Here is an 18,597-nt window from a genome sequence, read left to right on the forward strand (position 1 = left end):
CGTTCGATAGAATTCCGAGTAAAGGACCTGCTGCTCCTCTGTAGGTTACAGAGAAATCGAGGACGAACAATGGAGTCTAGCCAAACAGATTCTGGACCCGCCTTGTCCACTTCCGCGAATCTCGTTGCATCACGTTCAGCACAAGTGGCCTGACGAGGTTTACTGAAGAGGCCTGTGGATGACGAAATGCGTGCCACACAAGTCATTTGCGACCTCAACGATGACACCATGTCGGCGATCCTGGTCAAATTTCGATGCAGGCAAACTCCTCGGTACGGAACTAGGAAACTTCAGGAGTTTTTGACAAGAGGAATTATTCTGATGATTTTTCTTTCGTCGGCGACCGTCGACATCTTGACGACATGCCCGCCGCTCCACGATTTAGTCGAGTAATTCCCCGAATTCTGTCGCTCTAAACGCGCGCGAAGCTCATACGTGCGACTGATGAAAACGATATTTCCGTGTCCCTTTTGGTGGACTGTCTCAATGGAATAATCTAGTTTTCTATCCCTCGAGGATGTCCGCGGGGGAAGGCAGAAACGCGATCCTGGCTGCCGGTTAGACGCACATTGCTCTTCCCGTTCGGAATGTGAATGTAGCGCGACTTACAAATCTGATTCCATCTAACCTGAGAGAGCAAGTATTCCATTCGGAACTTGTGGATCGCATTTTTCATTTTCGCAGGCTCCGTCCCAATAATCGAATCATTGACCTTACGTCGGGGAATACAGACGCAGATACACGATGCCAGTATTATTTTGCAAAGTGAAATGCTTGATTAATCGGACATCATTCTCGGGCGCGCTTGAGTAGGTAGCGTTGCTCAGCATAAAGTCAGGATTAACGGGAAAGGTGCTGAATCGGGGCACTTCGCGAATACAGTGAAGACAGACTGATACCTGAAACAACGGAGCGATGCATCATCGAACTCACAATAAGCCTCGCTATGATGAGATCAGCTCACAGACCGAAGCTGACCGAGATAGAGCACGAACGACTCTTGGAGCAACGGAACCGAATCGTTGCAGAAGTGCGCGGCATCAGCTACGATCTACCGCAGAAGATTGAGCCGTATGCCGACCCGCAAGTAGCTCTGCTAAATTTAGAAATGTATTATACAACTGTCGAATCAAAATATCACCAGGAGGGAAGCGAATGAGCCCGCCGCCTTCAGCCAGGATCCAGAACGTCGATCCGCTCGAGGGTTACAACGTTTGCCTAGAATTCCGTGGCTCGTCAGGACACACGGATCTCTACAGGCATCCGAGTAGCCCTCAACTGGGGTGGCGTCGGATGGAAGACACGGTCAAGTTCTCTCGCCTACACGCATCCCCAGGGGGACGTGCTCCACGATGGCGTCTTCTTGCGAACCAGTCAATTGTACTGTATCGATATTCACATCGCGAAAGTTGCTGCAAACGGTCACACACGACTCACCCAATTAGTTTGAGACTCATCAAAGGGAAGCTACCCCTCTGGTATAACCTACAGAACCTGCAGCTACAGTCGAACCCGCTTAAAAGAGACTTCTCGGGGAATTGAAAATGGTCTCTTATATCCGGTTTCTCTAATATCCGAGGTACGGTTTTTCGACGAAAAGACTTGAAACATCTCGTTCTCGTATGACTTGGATGCCTGTATCATGATCCTGTGAAGAGACGATCATTTTCGGAGCAATGATCATATCGAACCGTGGATCTGCGCGTGTTATCTCATTCGCGCAGGTTCCGAGAGGAAGAGGAGTCATGGGAGAGCAAACAGAAATTCTGCTTGAGACGGTCATCCTTATATACGAGGTCTCCAACATGGAACTCTATGGGGCCGGGGTTTGCAAATTGTCTCTTATATCCGGTTTTCTCTTATATCCGAGTTTCTTATAAGCGAGGTTTTTAACATGAAACCCTATGGAGAAAAATCGGGGAATCGGGATCGGTCTCTTAAATCCGGTTTTCTCTTTTAACCGGTTTTCTTATAAGCGGGTTCGACTGTAGATGAATTCCGGCGGTAGCGATCATCTGCAGCCAGTGATGACGGGGACCTCCCGCTAAAGACTTCGCGTCTCTTTGGAAGCCCTATTATGAGACGAATTTTTCTAATTCGATATAGGAATGAGAAGAGCTGTAAATCCTTGATATAGTTCCTCGGATAACTTTATTTACACGTGGACGGAGTTGCAAATGAAAAGCGATAACAACCAGTTGGAACGCTCGTTTTTCTCCGATCATTCAGAGGATCAGATCGAGTTTCCTCGATCTCACGGAGAGTACTTCGACCACCTCCTCAGCGCTGGTCGGGATTTCGCGATGTTTCTTCATGCATGCAAGACCCTTGAGCCGTTCCTCATTCATAGCTGTACGGAGATGCGTTCCAGGCAATCTGAAAATCCCGACGGTACGTTCGGGACTCGCTGTTGTTACCGGTAGAGTCGCATGAATTCGCAGCAAGGTCGATGCCGGATGATCATCAGCCACGCAAAGGTTCAAGACGTCCACAGCATTTCGTGGCGGCTCTACTCTGGTAGTCCGAATCCACTTCATCCTCCAGCGCTCGTATCCGCCTCCCACAGTGCTTCGGCTGCAGTTGAGATCACCCTGATAGAGTTCAGTCGCATGTTCGGAATTCTCGAAACAGCATGAATAAGGCTCAAGGTGATTTATCTTCATGTCCTCTTGCCTGCAGTCGTTGTAGAGAGAATCCACATCCACGATCAGCTGACCTATGTACATATTGAATGTACACGCTTACTCTGGAACATTTTTCCACATTCTGCAAAGGATGATTCAGTCAATTCTTCGCGACACAATGTCGGCAGTTCCACCTCGATTTCCAACAGAGAACAAAGTTTCAATTTCTTCGAAAATCGATCCGGAAGCACCGTCGGCATTTTCTTGCCGCTGCAATACAAATGTACGGAAAATGTCCAGTTCGGACGATTGTAGCGAAACTGATAATGGCATTACGAGCTATGCAGAGCTCTCGAGGACCAGAAGCGCGTCGACGAATTTACGCTTGCGAATCGGCTTGGTGACAGGAATCTCTCCTGGTCGTGGCGATCTCCTCTAGGGCGCCAAAAATCGGCACTGGAATTCCCTTAAACGTGATGAGGGCTCGATGACTCTCTATCCATCTCGTGGCGCAGAGCGGCTTGAGTCGCCTACCTACGATGGTGTCGCAATGACGCTCAACTTGACTTCCGAGCGCGGCGATGCGCTGAGACGAGCTCGGTATGAAGGCGCAAACGCTAGCAATAGTTCCCACTGCATTTCCTATCGCGATTATCTACGACAAACGAACCATCGCGAGGTTAAAGCTGAGACCTGCGCTATGAGAGTACAGCGCTTGAGGTATTGTGGATTTTATTCGTCTCTGAACTGAATGCATCGCTCATTGTACTGCATCCTTCGCAGCCTTATTGCCGCGACTTTGTCATATCGATGCCCTCAGACCCCAGAGTTTCCAAGATGATTTTAGTGAGACCTCTACCCGTTCTGTTCGGCACTCCGGAAAACATCGAGAAGTTTTCAACAACGACTTTTAGTCTTTTCTAGGAGTAACGTACCGGAGACATATTTTGAGCTGATCAATCATGCCGACATCTCGCGTCTCACTCGCGAGTACCGGAAAAAAGCTGATTACGATATCTCCGCACAAATCTTCTGCCTGAATATTTTCCCGGTAGTATTCATCACTTCGCTCTGGATTTTCGGACTTATGTAAGGGTCGTTCGAGCCGGCACCGCTCAGATGATCTCGCAGCACCGCGTAACCGGCACCCACTCGGAACCTCAACAACGCTCTGATGTTTCCGTCATTATGTTTCGATTCTTCGCTGGGATCCCCATCATTCCTGTGGCCTTTCAGAGGCAAGCCTTGTACTCCACAGAGTATCATGGTTTTCACTATGGACGAGAGGTTTTTTCGACTCTCGATAGCTTGTTTTCTTCTGCCTTCGTCGGCCAAGCTTCCAGTGTCTAGCTTTTCCGTATCCTCAAATCTCTTCAGGAAGTTTTCTGCGTCGATACTGGCCTTGACGTGACACCAAGATGCATCATGCCCTCTCGGTGTTTCGAGGGTTCTCGCGAACTTAGCGAGCGGCGAGTTCACGAACACGACGAGCGCTCGGCAGCCTCCACGATCGCTTTCATTCCGCGCAAAGAATACACATTTTTTGCAGAGGGCTACATTTCTCTTCTCACTGTGAGACAGCCATGTCCATTTTCGCAGGATCTCATATCGGAGCCGTCTGTTCCTTCCATTTTGCGTCACCTCCAGGAATTCATAATTCCCATCGGGCGTCCAGGTGACCAGTACAGCGTTGCACTTGTCATGCTCGCTGACAACCGCGGTGGAACCCACAAAGTCACCTATGTCCCATACGTGAAGGAGAGACTTGACTCGTTCAGCTCGACCATGAGATCCGGGCTCACTCGGATCAAAGACAAAGAAGGATTCAGGCTCTTCTCCTCTATTCTCGGGTCTTGGAGAGCACGTTCTGAGGAGCCATTCGACATTTTCTCCCCGAAAAATGATGTCAATACAGCTTGTTTCCTCTTCATGATCATTGGGGAGCGCGACCGCGGTTTTGAAGCGCCTTCCGGATTATGAAAATATCGTTCAGGGTCGTTGATTTAAGTCTGGCTCGATTCTCGCCCAGCGGATGACGGACCGTACGAAAGTCCCTCTCTGCTTGCACCGATGTAGGTGGAATGGCTCTTGAGCTCTCCAAGCAAGTGTTCAAGGAGAGTCCGCGACCTCCTCCGGATTTGAAGAAACTAAATTCGCGGTTCAACTGAACTCTACCAGATGGAGCTCTACCGCTTGAGCTCGCCCCGGCGCTATTGGAGGAAGCTGATGTCTCGTTGAATATTGAATCCCAGCTAACTGTCTGCAATAGAATGAGCTTGGATGAGGAAATTTTCAGCGACATGGCGCAATGCTTTCTTTCGATGCGCAACAAGCATACGAACCGGAGCTTGGCTGAGCATCTCGAGGGAGGATGACTCATCCTCGACAAATTCCCGCGCATCGAGAATATCCGCCAGATTGTCCAAAACTTCATCGTCGGAAAGACGCTCTTGTCCAACTTCGAGTTCGAGGCTGAAGTCATATTCGTAATTCTCCAATACAGCCAGAATGCTAGAGTGAATTGTCCGTCTTTTTCTGATCTCCCCTTTCAAACTCTCAAGGAGGATTCGAGATAGCTCAACATTCATCTCATCGAGATCCTTCATCAATAGCGAGAAGACTCTGTCCGCGTGAAACAAGGTGGCTTCGTTTTTGCACAAGACTAGAATGGCTCGTTTGAATGGTGACAAGATGTTCCTGATCCTTTCCAAACCCACAGCGTCACTCGGGCTCAGGGGCGTTCCGTAGCGGGATAGGACGTTGTAGATTGCTGGCAGAATCTCGATGGCACGCTCGATCATTTCCAGTGTGGAGTACCATCTCGTTTTACAATCGATCTTGACACACAACGACCTGCCATTGTATTCATCCCTCTCCGTGATCTTCCGGACTTCATCCATCATGGCGGTTTTCCTCCGGAAATTGCGCGCGACAGCGCGAAGACGGCGGAGTGCTTCACCGAGCGTCACTGAGTTCCACGTCTCGACACGTTCATCGTCGTCATCGGAATTTCCCGTGTCCTCCGCATCGCTCCTGTCGCTATCTTCAGGAGAATCGTCGCCGCTATCGACTCGAGAAATACTTCGGTCATCTCCGTCCGTCAGGATCGCCACATCGAATGCTGCAGCTTGAGCTCCGTAGACAGCTCTTCGTATTACCAGATCCAATCCATGAGCAAAGCACTTCTGCCGATGAACTCCAATAAGGTCTACTGCCTTGAGCACGTTGGAGGCGCCATCGGTGACTGCTGCTACGATATCGTTCCTTGACAATTTGAATGAGCTTAGCCGGTGGCAGATAACGTCTCTCAGATATTCTCCTGTAGCCCTCTCCTTTACTCGTATCAGGCCCAGGGGAGCTATATTTGAACGTCCGAAGATTTTATCCGAGTCATGGAGGTTCACTGTGAGATATCGGTCGGTTCCTATCAACGTGGCTTCGTCGAAGGACATGGAAAACTTCATTCCTGCAAAAACCAGCGTATGACTTCGAGCATATCTTCATGAGACAACATTGCGGCAGACACACCAGCCTTGATAATATTCGAGAGGAGAGCCTGTACCTTTCTCCCGGATCTGTTGGGGCGTGGTCATCAAATCATTCCGGACTCGAGTTGCCTCTTCTGACAGCAGGACCCTCAGCGTGGGATGGGACTTCGGCGGGGCGGATCATTTGGATACGCGCGAGTGGGTGATCTATTCACCGCGCCAGAAGTGATGACCTGGTTCCTACTGAGGTTCGACTCGCAGATCAGCGAAACGATCTCACTCCGAATAGTCCGCCTTGCGACGACGAACGAATCGATTCGAAGCTGCGTCTTCCTTCTCTTGGCCACCGGGACGACCTGGTGAGCGTCCAGTTCGGATTCGGGAGGGGCCTCTTCCTCCGCTATCTCTAGCGTAGACTCGCTCACATTCTGTCCGGAGACCGACGAACTCCAGCCCGGGCTGTCCTTAGAAATCTCGTGTTTCCTGCTGAGGTGGTCGATGAGCGAGCTGGTATTTCTGACGCTCTTTTCAGCTCCTGCGATCCGAATTTCCCAGAGGAATGAATGTAGCGTTTCTCGCAATAATATTGTTCTCCTCGATTCGGGAAACATTCTAAGATCGACTGAAGGCAGATGGAGCTTCCGCAATTCACACGAGACACTCACCCATTCACCCCGAAACACTCAATCATTTTCCACACGATATCACAGACACTTGCGAGTCCTCGCGAAACAGGACACTGGAGCAGTTTTCCCGGTTGCACATGATAGGGGAAACGAACGGACAAGACTCATGGAAAGTAACCGGGAACACAATCTAATCGGCTGCTGTGAGGTACAGAGACCCCAATAGAGCGGAGGTATTATCGTCGGATGTAAGTTTTACGACGATCACATAGATTCTTCCTTCCATCTGGTAACTAACCTTCAGGCACTGAGAGCACTGAGCACGGTCGGATGCTTTCCTGTACCATCTCCGAACCCAGCTCTTCGCCCCTTTAACTACTCGGAAGTCAGCCATACAGTTTTAAATTATGTATCGGATCTACTAAAGGCACGAGTACTGGCTTTCTTCCCGAACCATGGGGTTCCCGTCTGGAACGGCTCAAGAACCAACAGATCATCATAACTAGAGCGCGGATGTTTATGCATTTATAATTCGAGAATTATGCATGCAATTATGCACTTAAAACGCCCAAAATATGCACTAAAAAAACAGATTTATGCATTTAATTTTTGAGTCATGTACAGTACTATGACGGGTCTCTCACTGATTACAATATACCACAAGGACTTGTTTTAAGTGTTCGAACGTAAAACCTCGCCGTCGGTCACTTAATGTATGCTTCAGCATGGAAAACGATCTCTCCACATCTACTGAAGTGATCGGCGCGAACTTCAACGAAGCCAGCTCCGACGGACTGAGGATGTCGTCGTCAGGTTCCTCGGAAGCGTAACCGCGCAGGATGTTGGCCACTCTTTTCAGCTGGTGGTAGTCAGGATTGTCGCGTAGGACGTGATCGCATTTCCGACGTATTTTCTCACCAATGGAACCTGGAGTTCGTTTTAGGTCGAGGAGGAGATTTTCAAAAATCTCGGTGCTTCCTACGAGGGGTACGTTTTGCTCTTCGAGCGCTGCGATGCCCTTCGGCAGAGCACCGAAGTGTGCGTCGATGAACGCGAGATCGTCCTTCAACGTTGCCGCTTCCAAGAGCTGCTGGACGACACGTATGCTGGCGGCTTCACTGGCATCGAGAGCATAGATCACCGAAGAGAACACCTCGAGGTTTCTAGCGTAGTAAATCGCTGCATCGATCCGCGTGCCCCATCTTGTGAGGATCGGCTGCGGTGGCAAAGCAGTGCCCGGTGCGATCTCTCGGAAACGGATGACTCGTGCTGCCGACTTACGGAAAACTTTCTTTCCGTTAGCGACTAGCCTGTCGACGTCAGGGAAGATTAGCCTGACTTCTTCGGCTATACTATGCACTGCGTGAGCAGCACACGTTACATGTAGCATTTTGCTGAAGATCACTTTCAGAGCAGCGCCGGCCTTCTTCATATAAGCGGCACCATCGGAGACAAAGAGGAGTACCTTTTCATGTTGAATTCCATCTGGCCAGAGTACTGCCAGAGAGTTCATGAACGCTTGTGAAATCGTGGAGCTGTTGGTCTTTTCAAGACTTTCTGCATGCAATAGAAAACTTTTGGTTCCTTCCGTTCCGAGCGTGCCCACGACCGTGTGAGCAACCGATCGGCCGGTTACGTCGGTTCTTTCATCGATAGATAGCCATATCGATGTGCCATCCACAGCGTTCCTGATGAATTCCAACTTCTGCTCATAGACACTCTCCAAATAGATCTTCCGGAGAGTCGATGGACAGGGTATCTGCTCTTTTGAATATGTTCCGAGGAAACGCTTCAACTTCGCGTTCTCTAATTTTCGCAACGGGATACCAGCAGAAACCAACGCTTCACGAAGATCGAGCTTGAATTTTGATTGCCTCCCTGAGGTCTTCAGGAAAGAGCCGATCTGGACTACACTCGATGATGTCGCCTGAGTCTTCTTGATAAGGAGCGATTTGTGTCTCGCGCCATTGAGATGCTGGGTGATTTGAGATTTCCGGTCAGCTGTCACTTGCCGCTCGCAGATTTTGCACAGTATAACGTGTCCGTCGGTCGAGAGGTTCCCGTCGCCGAGGATTTTCACATAGGACTCGAGCTTCGCTCTGGTACACACCATCACTTTCGGCATCTCCAGACTTATGCGTTTCGTTACCGCGCGGTAGAAATTGAGAATTATCGCACGCGGCGCGGCGAGTCTCGATTGTCACCCGTCGGCGTCGCGGCCACTCGAGCGCATGATCGCACGTTCGAGTCGAGTTGGACCAGCACGTGACGAAAAGGCGCCTCTGCTAGGCCTTGCGAAAAACCGCTTTTTGAAAAAATTGCGGTTGCGGTTGACCGCGGATGAGAAAACCGCGGTTACAGTCACTTTGCGGTTAATAACCGCATATTCACAGAATTTTTTGTTCTCGTCCGTTGTCCACAAAAGGTCCGGAGAGCATTATTTATTTACAGTCTGTTTGCTACATTAAGTTACCATCAAGTTACAAAAGCCCGTGCTGCAAAGCCTTACGGACGATGAAGATGTTATGGAGGGTCTCCGTTTTCATGCTTCCTCGATTCTCTCCTAGAATCAGGCCGACTACACTAAAATCTCGTTCTGGTTGCACGGAGGTTGGGGGGATCGCTTCCAAACTTTCCAGACAGCGCTTGAGCAGGCGGCCGCGTTGTGGATTCAAACGCTCTCCACTCGGTGCTTCGATCTTCGATCAATGAAAGCCGGACGAGAGCGCGAATACTCCGAATCGGAGCCAAGCCTGATCATCGATAGGCGTATCGGTCATACGATGCTTGCTGTGTTCTGGTTTTCCACTGACATGAGTTGGCTCTCTCTCCTGCCCGGCAGGGAGACTCTGCATTCTCAGAAAAGGCCGAATTGAAGGTGTTAAGCCAACAAATTATACTGGACAAAATGCGGTCGTTCACCGCAAAAAAACCGCAGAGGGTGCGGTTATCCTGCGGTTAATAACCGCGAAAATTTTGCGGTTAACCGCGATTTCCCGACCACGGTGAAAAACCGCGCAAGGCCTAGCCTCTGCCCGATATGCCTCTGAGGGCTCTATGTCCCGGTACGATGTCTACTTCGTCTCGACCCGGCAGAAAACTCAATTCGGCGACCAGAACTGCCCATAAAGAAGACCGAAAGGGGCGAATTATGCAGAAATATGCTCTCAGAACCATTTTATGCATTTAGGGCTGAAAAAGAGCGATTTATGCGTTTTTATGCATCTTATGCATTTTGCATGAACATCCGCGCCTCTGATCATAACAATGCAGCTTTGAATGGACGCATTCCTTGGCGTTCCATCTGGGGCGAGGGCGGAGGATGATCGGAAGACGTTCCATGCGAAAGGCGATTCCCTGGCCGAGGGCGGCATCATAGGCGATTGAGGCCTAGCCGACCTGATTGAAAAGCGATTTTGCAGAGCTCGACTCTCGCTGAGGCCTGATCGCAGGTAATTGGTAATTGGGCCTCTGCCACCATCCAGACAGACGAAATAGTGGAACTTAATCGGAAATCCGGTAGTCCATCGGATTGCGTTTTTTTGCGGTTAACCGCGGGGAGGAGCGGTTTTTTCGCGGTTTTAAACCGCTGAAAATTGCGGTTAACCGCGGTTTTAAAACCGCGGTTGACAAACCGCGCGATGCCTAGGTGCGACCGCATGTGACCCTCTTTATCGTCTAGAGAATCAAAATCGAGAGCAGATCACTTCTATTTATGAGTGTCCATGAGACATTTTCAGCGGGGAATGCGGACGCAAACACTGTGCGAGGTGTCTGGGATGTGGACTCCCGCGGTGTCCATTAGCTAATGAAAAAGACCGTGGACGCTGATGGACGCCGAGCTTTGAATTCACCTTCCCCGTGGTTGAAGCTTCCGGAAAAACTTAGGCCCACACTCGCGGAGATCGTCAGGTAAGCGATCGGTAGCTCTGACAAGAAGTTTGTTCATATATCCCATGATCCTCCTGCAAACTAGCAAGCAAGCTCTCTTGTGGAGAAGAGAAGCCAAGAGCGGGCCCAGTCCTGCGCGGCCGTAGAACGATATCATAAAGACTTCTATGGTCATTCATAGCCGGTAAACAATATCTTAAGGAATTCAATAGTGGTCAAGAATTTATTCAATATTTATCTAATAGTCAATTTATCATAATAGTGCATATATTAGAATTTTCCTACCTAATTTCTCGGAGAGATATACCTAAGACGGGTCAATGAGCCATCGTATCTCTTTGAAGGCTGTGAAGACCCCGCAAGCCATTAGGCACGGGGCATCGACTCCGACGACGTTTACACTAAGTAAGATAAATATATTTGACCGCTTTTCACAATAAATATAAAAATTCCTAAAAATAAAAATTAATATTCCTTAACTATCGGTCCTGCGACGGCCCGTCGCCCCTGATAGTCCCCACTCATCAGAGGCGACATCAAGCAGAGAACTATCCATCCAGGGATTCCGCAAGCCATCGAATCTCTTTGATAGCGATTAAGGCGCCGCAGGCCAGAAGGCAGTTTTGGGCCTGGTTGATTAGGTACAAGGTCCGTATGCGGGTAGATTCCCCCTTGTGTCCCTCCTCGAGGACGTGGTCGCGGAGACCTCGAACGTAATCAACCAGAAAATCGTCCCAGATGAGCGAACCCACGTCTATTTCGAACTCTCGACGATCGTTCTCGTCCAGAAACTCGGAGAGCTCTTCCAATTTCTCCGTCCTGAACGTCCACTCATGAGTGGTGAAGAACGAGAGGGCCGACTGCATGGCGTTGATCTGCTCGTACGCCTTGTTCAGGAAGGGTTTCTTCCCGATCATCGAGAGGACGCCATCCCCAATGAAGGCGGGAAGAAAATGCTGGAAGATCATTGACAATTTGTGCATCGTCCAGTTGCTGCGCAGGGTGAGGGCGGGATAGCGGACGGCATTATTGAACGTGACCTCCTTGACGAGCTTCTTTTGGAAATTCGCGAAGTCGCCCCAGGTGAAACTGGGTGCCCGATCGCCGATGGCACAGTTGTAGATTCCAATTTTCTTGGAATCTGTGGTTCCCGCTCGCCACGCAGCGAGGATCACGGTTTTTGCGACAATGTTGACCGGAATCAAGTCGGTCCTCATTTCACTTCTCGAATAGATTGACTTGAGCAGCCCGCAAGCTGTCGAACAGACCATTCCACTCGGTCCGTTGTAATTGTCCACCCACCCTGGGAAGGGTTCGGACATGGAAGCGACCACGATCGACGGTCTGACTATCGTGATCGTGAAGGGCACGGTCTCGTTGTACTTCTGGATCATAAGCTCCGTGAGGTGCTTTGTGAAGGTGTACGTATTCGGCTTCTCGGCCAGAAGCTCCTCCTGCATCTTCTCGAGACTCTTCTCGTCGAGGCCCTCGACCAACTCCATGATCTTCTCACTGTCGTGCTCGCTCTCGTAGATGCGCTCTTCGATGACATCATTGTCACAGTTTGCGTAGCACGTGGATATGTGGACGAACACCTTGAGTTTTTCGAACGTCCTGGCCATGTCGAATAGCTTCTTTGTGCCACACAGATTCATGTGGACCGCGTCTCGGAGCGGGGCGTCAAATCTCACTGACGCTGCCGAATGCACCACGATGTCCACTTCTTTGCGGAGGATCTGGAGGTCTTCGTCACTCACGCCCAGACGGTCTTGTAGCATGTCCCCGTTTACGAACTTGACCTTGAGGAGAAGATCCGAGGACTCGCTCCGGACGCGGTCGAAGAGCGCACTTTCGAAAATCTGGGCAAAGCGCTCCTCGAGAGTCTTCCCGCGCTTTGGACGAGCCAGGACGAAGATGGAACTCACGTCGGGGCATGAGCGGAGAATTTTCTCCAGAAGTACTTTTCCGATGAAGCCGGTGCATCCAGTCACGAAGAGGGTTTTTCCAGCGAAGAACTCGCTCACGCCGACGTACTGCTCCATGACGTGAGAAAGCTGGGAGTGCTGGGAACAATTCGGGTAAAACTTATCCGGCTCAAGGAGTTTCCTCGATGTTGAGTCGCTCCCAGTTTGGTTCCGGAGGTCGGTGCGATTGTTTGATAACTCATCGAGGTTCCCCGACGTAGTTATAGGGTTCCAGTGAGGAGGATCAGAGAGAAAGAGTCCTCTAGGAGCCCCTCCGGGTTAGTCATCAGAGGCCAAATGCAGTGCTCCATCGCCGGGAACAGAGGAACTGGCGATCGAGGGTTGAGACTCGCGTCGCTTGACGGTGGGACCCGTTCTGGGCGGATGAACACGGACGCCGGATCGAGCAACTGAGGGGGCGTGTTTCTTGTTGGGACGTTCTGAGATCGTCCGCGGGCGCACTGCGGAGAGCGGACCCATCTGGAGGGCGCCATACCTCGAGAACATGGTGGATGCAGGTCTACGAGGTTCGATCAAGGTGGGGTGAAAATGGTCGCGGCCGATTCTCGCGGCATTGGGGGTCCGGCCGGAAGGCTCGTTGATCATCCTCGAGAGAAGTCGGATGTTCCGAGAAGAACATCAATCTGAGGTATCGATGTTTTCTATTCGTGCGAGCCATCCGCTTTTCGGAGTGGAATCAGATCGCCGTGAGTTTCGTACAAGCTTCGACGAAGCTCTACGTTGCCAAGCTCCTACGATCGGGAACGTGGGAGACCCTGCGTGATATTTTGAGAATTAATGGGACACATTGCTCGGTGCAGACATATATGAATTGTCGGATTGCGTCTAATATCTCGGAAAATTCGAAAATTCGTCCCATGCTCACATTCTCATTCCTTCACTCATTCCTCTCCGCTCTCGGCCGGGAAGTCGAATTCCTGATCGCCCACTGTAATATCCGGGGCAGTTGGACACCGACATTAGAAGGCGAAAGGAATTCTGCTCTAAATTACGGGCCCCTGGATTTAAGTAGTGCGAACTGATCTAATTTGAAGAAAATACCGTTTTCCGCTGAGAGCGCCTTTCCGGAAGTGGGGGTGCTACGAAAACCGGGAATCTTCGCAAAGACCGTCTAGACCAGCGTTTCCCAACCTTTCTGGTCCCGAGTACCCCCTGAGGTTGGTCGAGTGTCTCCGGTACCCCCTCCGGTACCCCCTACCCCTAGAAAACCGAAATTTAAGCTTGAAAGAAAAAACAAGCTGATCCACAACATCACGATTCTCTACATTCATTTCTCAACTTATCTCTTTGGAAACTGCGCAATATTTCAAGATCTACCAAGCCATCAACTATTCGTCCCGTTTAAACGTATGTACATATCACACCCGCTAGTGAGATTTTTGCTGTTGCCGGTCATGCAGCAGTTGGTCCATCCAGGGGTCTTTGGCGCGGTCGATAGCTCTTACCCATCTTATCTATCTTCTGCCGAAAAAAATCCTGATGGCTTCCGGTACCCCTCGGGAGAGCTCCTGGTACCCCCAGGGGTACTTGTACCCCCGGTTGGGAAACGCTGGTCTAGACGTACGCAGGCCGGCTTTTTCAACTTGTCTTGTGAATGTCGCGAATGCACGTCTCGCCGGATGCCGGCAGGCGACGTGTGCAGCGATCGAGCTTGGGGAACCTGTCGCAAGGAACCTGAGGAACGTATCGCTAGGAGCTTAAGGAACTCATCGCGATGAGCTTGAGGAACTTATCGCGATCATTTAAATGTATCCAGCCGTAATAAATTGCATTGCGGGAATCCAGTCTTGCCCTGGAAATATTCTGTCCCTCATGATGGTCGCTTGAGACGCTCCCTTCGGAAGATGACTCATTTCGGAGAGCGAACCGCGAGATATAAGGGACGAATGATGTGACGAGCTCCTCTTCGGTGGGAGATTGGCCCGTTCACCAATCATCACTAGCGGAGAGCCCCGGAGCACAGACCTCTGGGAATCCCGACGATCTTCGGATCGAGCAACACCCATTAGGATTGGAAACGGGGGCCCAGTGGAGACGAGCAGGGAGAGTCCACAGATCATCTCCAGCGGGCAGCATCGGAGTCGAGGGCAAGAAAGGCTCAATTTGGAGACTTCTAGACATTTGAGTTCATGTCCGATTCGACCACGCCGTACTGGTCATTGCTGAGCGGCGCGGACTCCGACGGAGGCTAAGACTCAGGTACCAGATAGCATGAGCTGATTCAAGTCGTACTCAAGTCTTACTCAAGTCTCAAATACTTCCGGGAGCGAGAGTCCGGGGATCTTTCGGAAGGCGTCGAGGTATCTTTCGGAAGGCGTCGAGGTATCTTTCGGAAGACGTTGGAGTATCTCCCATCACGCCCTCGTGAACTCATGAGCACGCCCGTCGCAGATTCAAAATTAGACTTCCCGGAAATCTTCAAGATATACATATAGCAGCCATCCTGTTCGATACACCAATCGGGCGCCAGGGCTGACCTCAACAAGCACAGGCCAATTTCAGTTCTGCCGTCATTGAAAGACATTGTTGAAAGGTAGATCGGATCTCAGCTGCGAAATCACCTCAAGAGCAACGACGCCGACGTCCCGGTCTACGACCAACCCTAATTCAGAAGGAGCGCGGCGGCCGATAGCAAAATTGGAGGGACTCGGCCTCATGGGCAGCGCACTACGACTCATGACTCATGACTTCGCACCTCGCCGACCGGCAGCAGGTGTTCGGGCAAGACGGAGACTTTAAGACGGAGAGTCCAGCCTCCTGAGGGAATTCTTCGAGGCAGCGCGCTATCACCTCAGTTGCTCATCTGCTTCCTGATCGACAACTTCGACGAAGAACCACAAACGGAACTTATCGCCTCCGCTGATGATACGGTGCTGCACTTGAAGGAAAATGATCTGAATGGCCTAGCGTAGAAGATAGAGAGAACGAAATCCATCTGAAGACATTGGAATAATCTGACCGTAGCCTTAAGAATCGAGTACGCCCGGACCTGCAACCCCATCTCATTCCTTACCGCTGACATCAAAGCATTTCCGGTGTGCGTGCGTCGCAGGTCCCTCCCCGCGAGACCTGATAAAATATTACTTGATTCACACACGAGAGACTAGCGTGTTGCCCGGGATAGAATCGAAGGGATATGAGCCCGCGATATACATATTTACATAGGTATTTAAATAACTGATATCGACCCGCGATCCAAGAACAATTCAACGAAGAACAGATCTTGCCCGCACCGGGTATAATGCTTCAACAAGCTGGCGAGGAAGTGTCTTGACTACTCCACTATGCGACACAAGTCTGTCTCCTCGAGTTTTCACCGAAGAATGCGGATTAAATCAGAGAAGCGACGTATAGCGTAGAAGCGATCCGTCCGAGTTCTCAATTTCGAGTACATCGGGCTCAGAAGAGAAGCCTGCTGCCGCTACCACATACTCTTCTATACGACCCGCTTCCCTAGACCTTAGACCTGTTGTCCTGACGAGGGTTTCGGCTTCAAAGACGAAGAACATTCCCGACCGTGATTTTCCACAGCTCGATGAAGAATACGGCCTTCGGTTCGATAAATAGACTCGCTCGACAGTCTATTCGGTATTTTCTCGAAAATTTTGCCTCCGGAGCTCATGACTGTCGCTTCGATCCTCTCCTCGACGTGAATTCGTGAATACTCTTCCCTCAATGACTTGATCGTCACTATCGGCGTAGCAGGTGGATATGTGGACGAACACTCAGGAATGTTCGAACGTTGCCGAAGCGATACCGAGTGCGGTCAAGGATCTGATGAGAGGGTCGTGGGGAGTTTCCGTCGTGCATGCGCACGATAATGAGAGCACTCCAAGGGCCTCTGGGAAACGAGAAAGTCGTATCCGGGAGCTGAATCTTCCTCATATTCAGATGGCGGTATCAGGATGAATCAGATCGATGAGCAGCATCCATTTCAAAGCGGGTGGATATAACGGAGGACCAGAATCAGGGCTGGACGTCGAGACCTCGGCGACATTCTTGGGTGCTTCCTCTATCAATAATCATCAGATTTGACAGAGTGAGCATCCTCCCATTGAACGGGAAAATTCCCTCCTTTCCGAGCCGAAAAGGTCGAGCGTCGACGAACCCACAGGGAATACAATAAACCTCGAGAGCTCCTCAATTCAGAGAAGGTCGAGAAGTTGGGTCATATTTCTTTGATTTTCTCATGATATTGCTCAATGTTGGTTGTACCAGAGTCACGCGAATTTTCCGCGATTTAGATCGATAAGTCGTTGCAACGAGGTCGGTGATAAGACGAAGCGCGGAACGTATGGCGAGCTCAAAACATAGATAGAAGTTAAACAATAGAAGTTCGTGACTAGAAATTTACGACCGCCACGGGTAGCGGGTGCCGGCGCCGCTCGGAAGAGGAACCGACATGATCGATTATCTGGATTGATATTTATTTCTGGAAATTTCCAGCTGAACTTCCAGCAACGAGGTCCCGGGTATGAAGCAACTTCGGCTTCCCATGGACTCCATGTTGGAATGGAACTTCTTTCTCATCGATTCCAACTCCAGGAAACGTTCCTAATCTACGTTCCTTATGCGTGGCCCGCGTAGCGCAGAAATTTGCTCTCGACTAGAGCAGGGGTTCCCGAAAAGGAAGCAGTGTCCGTTCAGGCCGGCTGAGCAGATTTCCGGTAAGTCACAGAGGCTCGGGCGAATGTTCAATGTTCAAAGTTATGAATCAATAGAGCAAGGAAGCTCCCGATGTATCAGTGATAGACGCTCCAGAAGGCTGCCCCGACGCTATTCTCTACGGATCGATTTCTGCTTGGATTCACTGATCGATCTCAGCGCGCAACAGAATCAAATGAGCAAACATTAAGGTAAGCTCCTCGAACTCTTCCGTCCTTCTTTGGGGAGGTTGTTCATGCAGAGTAAAACTTGATCACTTCCGGGAGTAATTACCGTGTACGAGATGCGACTACTGGATATGAGAACTGTCTCCGACACCCAACGGCGCGTCGATGGGGTTCTGGTTGAGGCGTATTTGAGCGTGGGGGAAAGCACTGAGAATCGGAGCGGTCTCTAAGTCACAGAGCTGCATCGCGGCTCTCTTCTTCAGAGGGTTGCCGAGCGGCTTCTGGTGATTGATTAGCTAATATACCGCGCATGAACCCCGCACCGAGATATGAAGCGGAGCTCGCCCACGATTACTTCGCTGTGGGGGCGGAGAAGTTGCCGTTAGAGTCTGACGAACGAACTCATCCGCAGAGTTTCCTGGAGGCGAGTCTCGCCCCATCTCTCTTTCTCCCAGAGACCCTTTTAACACCCGGGAGCCCTCATTGGAACATCACACAGTCGCACCAACCCTCAGACTTCACACGAGCAGCATCTCGGCACCGAAGGAGCTCTTTGAGTCGGACAGGTACTCTTCGGATTGTTCTCAACACTTCTCCGAACTTCTTCAGATATGGAGCAATACGTCGGCGTGAGCAAGTTCTTCGCTGGTAAAACCCTCTTTGTGACTGGATGTACCGGCTTCGTCGGTAAAGTACTTCTGGAGAAAACTCTCCGCTCATGCCCCGACGTGAGTTCAATCTACGTTCTGGCTCGTCCCAAGCGCGGAGAGACTCTGGAGGAGCGCTTTGCCCAGATCTTCAGAAGTGCGCTCTTCGACCGCGTCCGGAGCGAGTCCTCGGATCTTCTCCTCAAGGTCAAGTTCGTAAACGGAGACATGCTCCAAGACCGCCTGGGCGTGAGTGACGAAGACCTCCAGATCCTCCGCAAAGAAGTGGACATCGTGGTGCATTCGGCAGCGTCAGTGAGATTCGACGCTCCGCTCCGAGACGCGGTCCACATGAATCTGTGTGGCACGAAGAAGCTACTCGACATGGCCAGGACGTTCGAAAAACTCAAGGTGTTCGTCCACATATCCACGTGCTACGCAAACTGTGACAATGATGTCATCGAAGAGCGACATCTACGAGAGCGAGCACGACAGTGAGAAGAT

The 18,597-nt window shown here is 50.7% G+C and overlaps 3 protein-coding genes across 3 annotated transcripts in view; 1 reads left to right on the top strand and 2 right to left on the bottom strand.

Annotated features, from left to right (window-relative positions):
• Positions 1 to 7,378: 7,378 nt before the first annotated feature.
• On the bottom strand, positions 7,379 to 8,863 carry LOC100902673 (uncharacterized). The gene has a single exon (XM_003738925.1). The coding sequence runs from the start codon at positions 8,861 to 8,863 to the stop codon at positions 7,379 to 7,381; it is 1,485 nt and encodes a 494-aa protein (XP_003738973.1).
• A 2,314-nt stretch (positions 8,864 to 11,177) lies between these two features.
• Positions 11,178 to 18,479, bottom strand: LOC100902818 (putative fatty acyl-CoA reductase CG5065). The gene is made up of 2 exons (XM_029113154.1): positions 18,462 to 18,479; positions 11,178 to 12,683 (listed from the first exon to the last, which is right to left on the bottom strand). The coding sequence occupies exons 1-2, from the start codon at positions 18,477 to 18,479 to the stop codon at positions 11,178 to 11,180; spliced, it is 1,524 nt and encodes a 507-aa protein (XP_028968987.1).
• A 65-nt stretch (positions 18,480 to 18,544) lies between these two features.
• LOC100902967 (putative fatty acyl-CoA reductase CG5065) overlaps positions 18,545 to 18,597 on the top strand; it is a 742-nt gene continuing 689 nt past the window's right edge. The window contains exon 1 of the mRNA XM_029113155.1: positions 18,545 to 18,587. Coding sequence (XP_028968988.1) covers positions 18,545 to 18,587 — 43 coding nt within the window. The remainder of the gene's footprint in view (positions 18,588 to 18,597) is intronic.

Source organism: Galendromus occidentalis, unplaced genomic scaffold (assembly GCF_000255335.2).
Source record: "Galendromus occidentalis unplaced genomic scaffold, Mocc_1.1 scf7180000076365, whole genome shotgun sequence".
Lineage (NCBI taxonomy): Eukaryota > Metazoa > Arthropoda > Arachnida > Mesostigmata > Phytoseiidae > Galendromus > Galendromus occidentalis.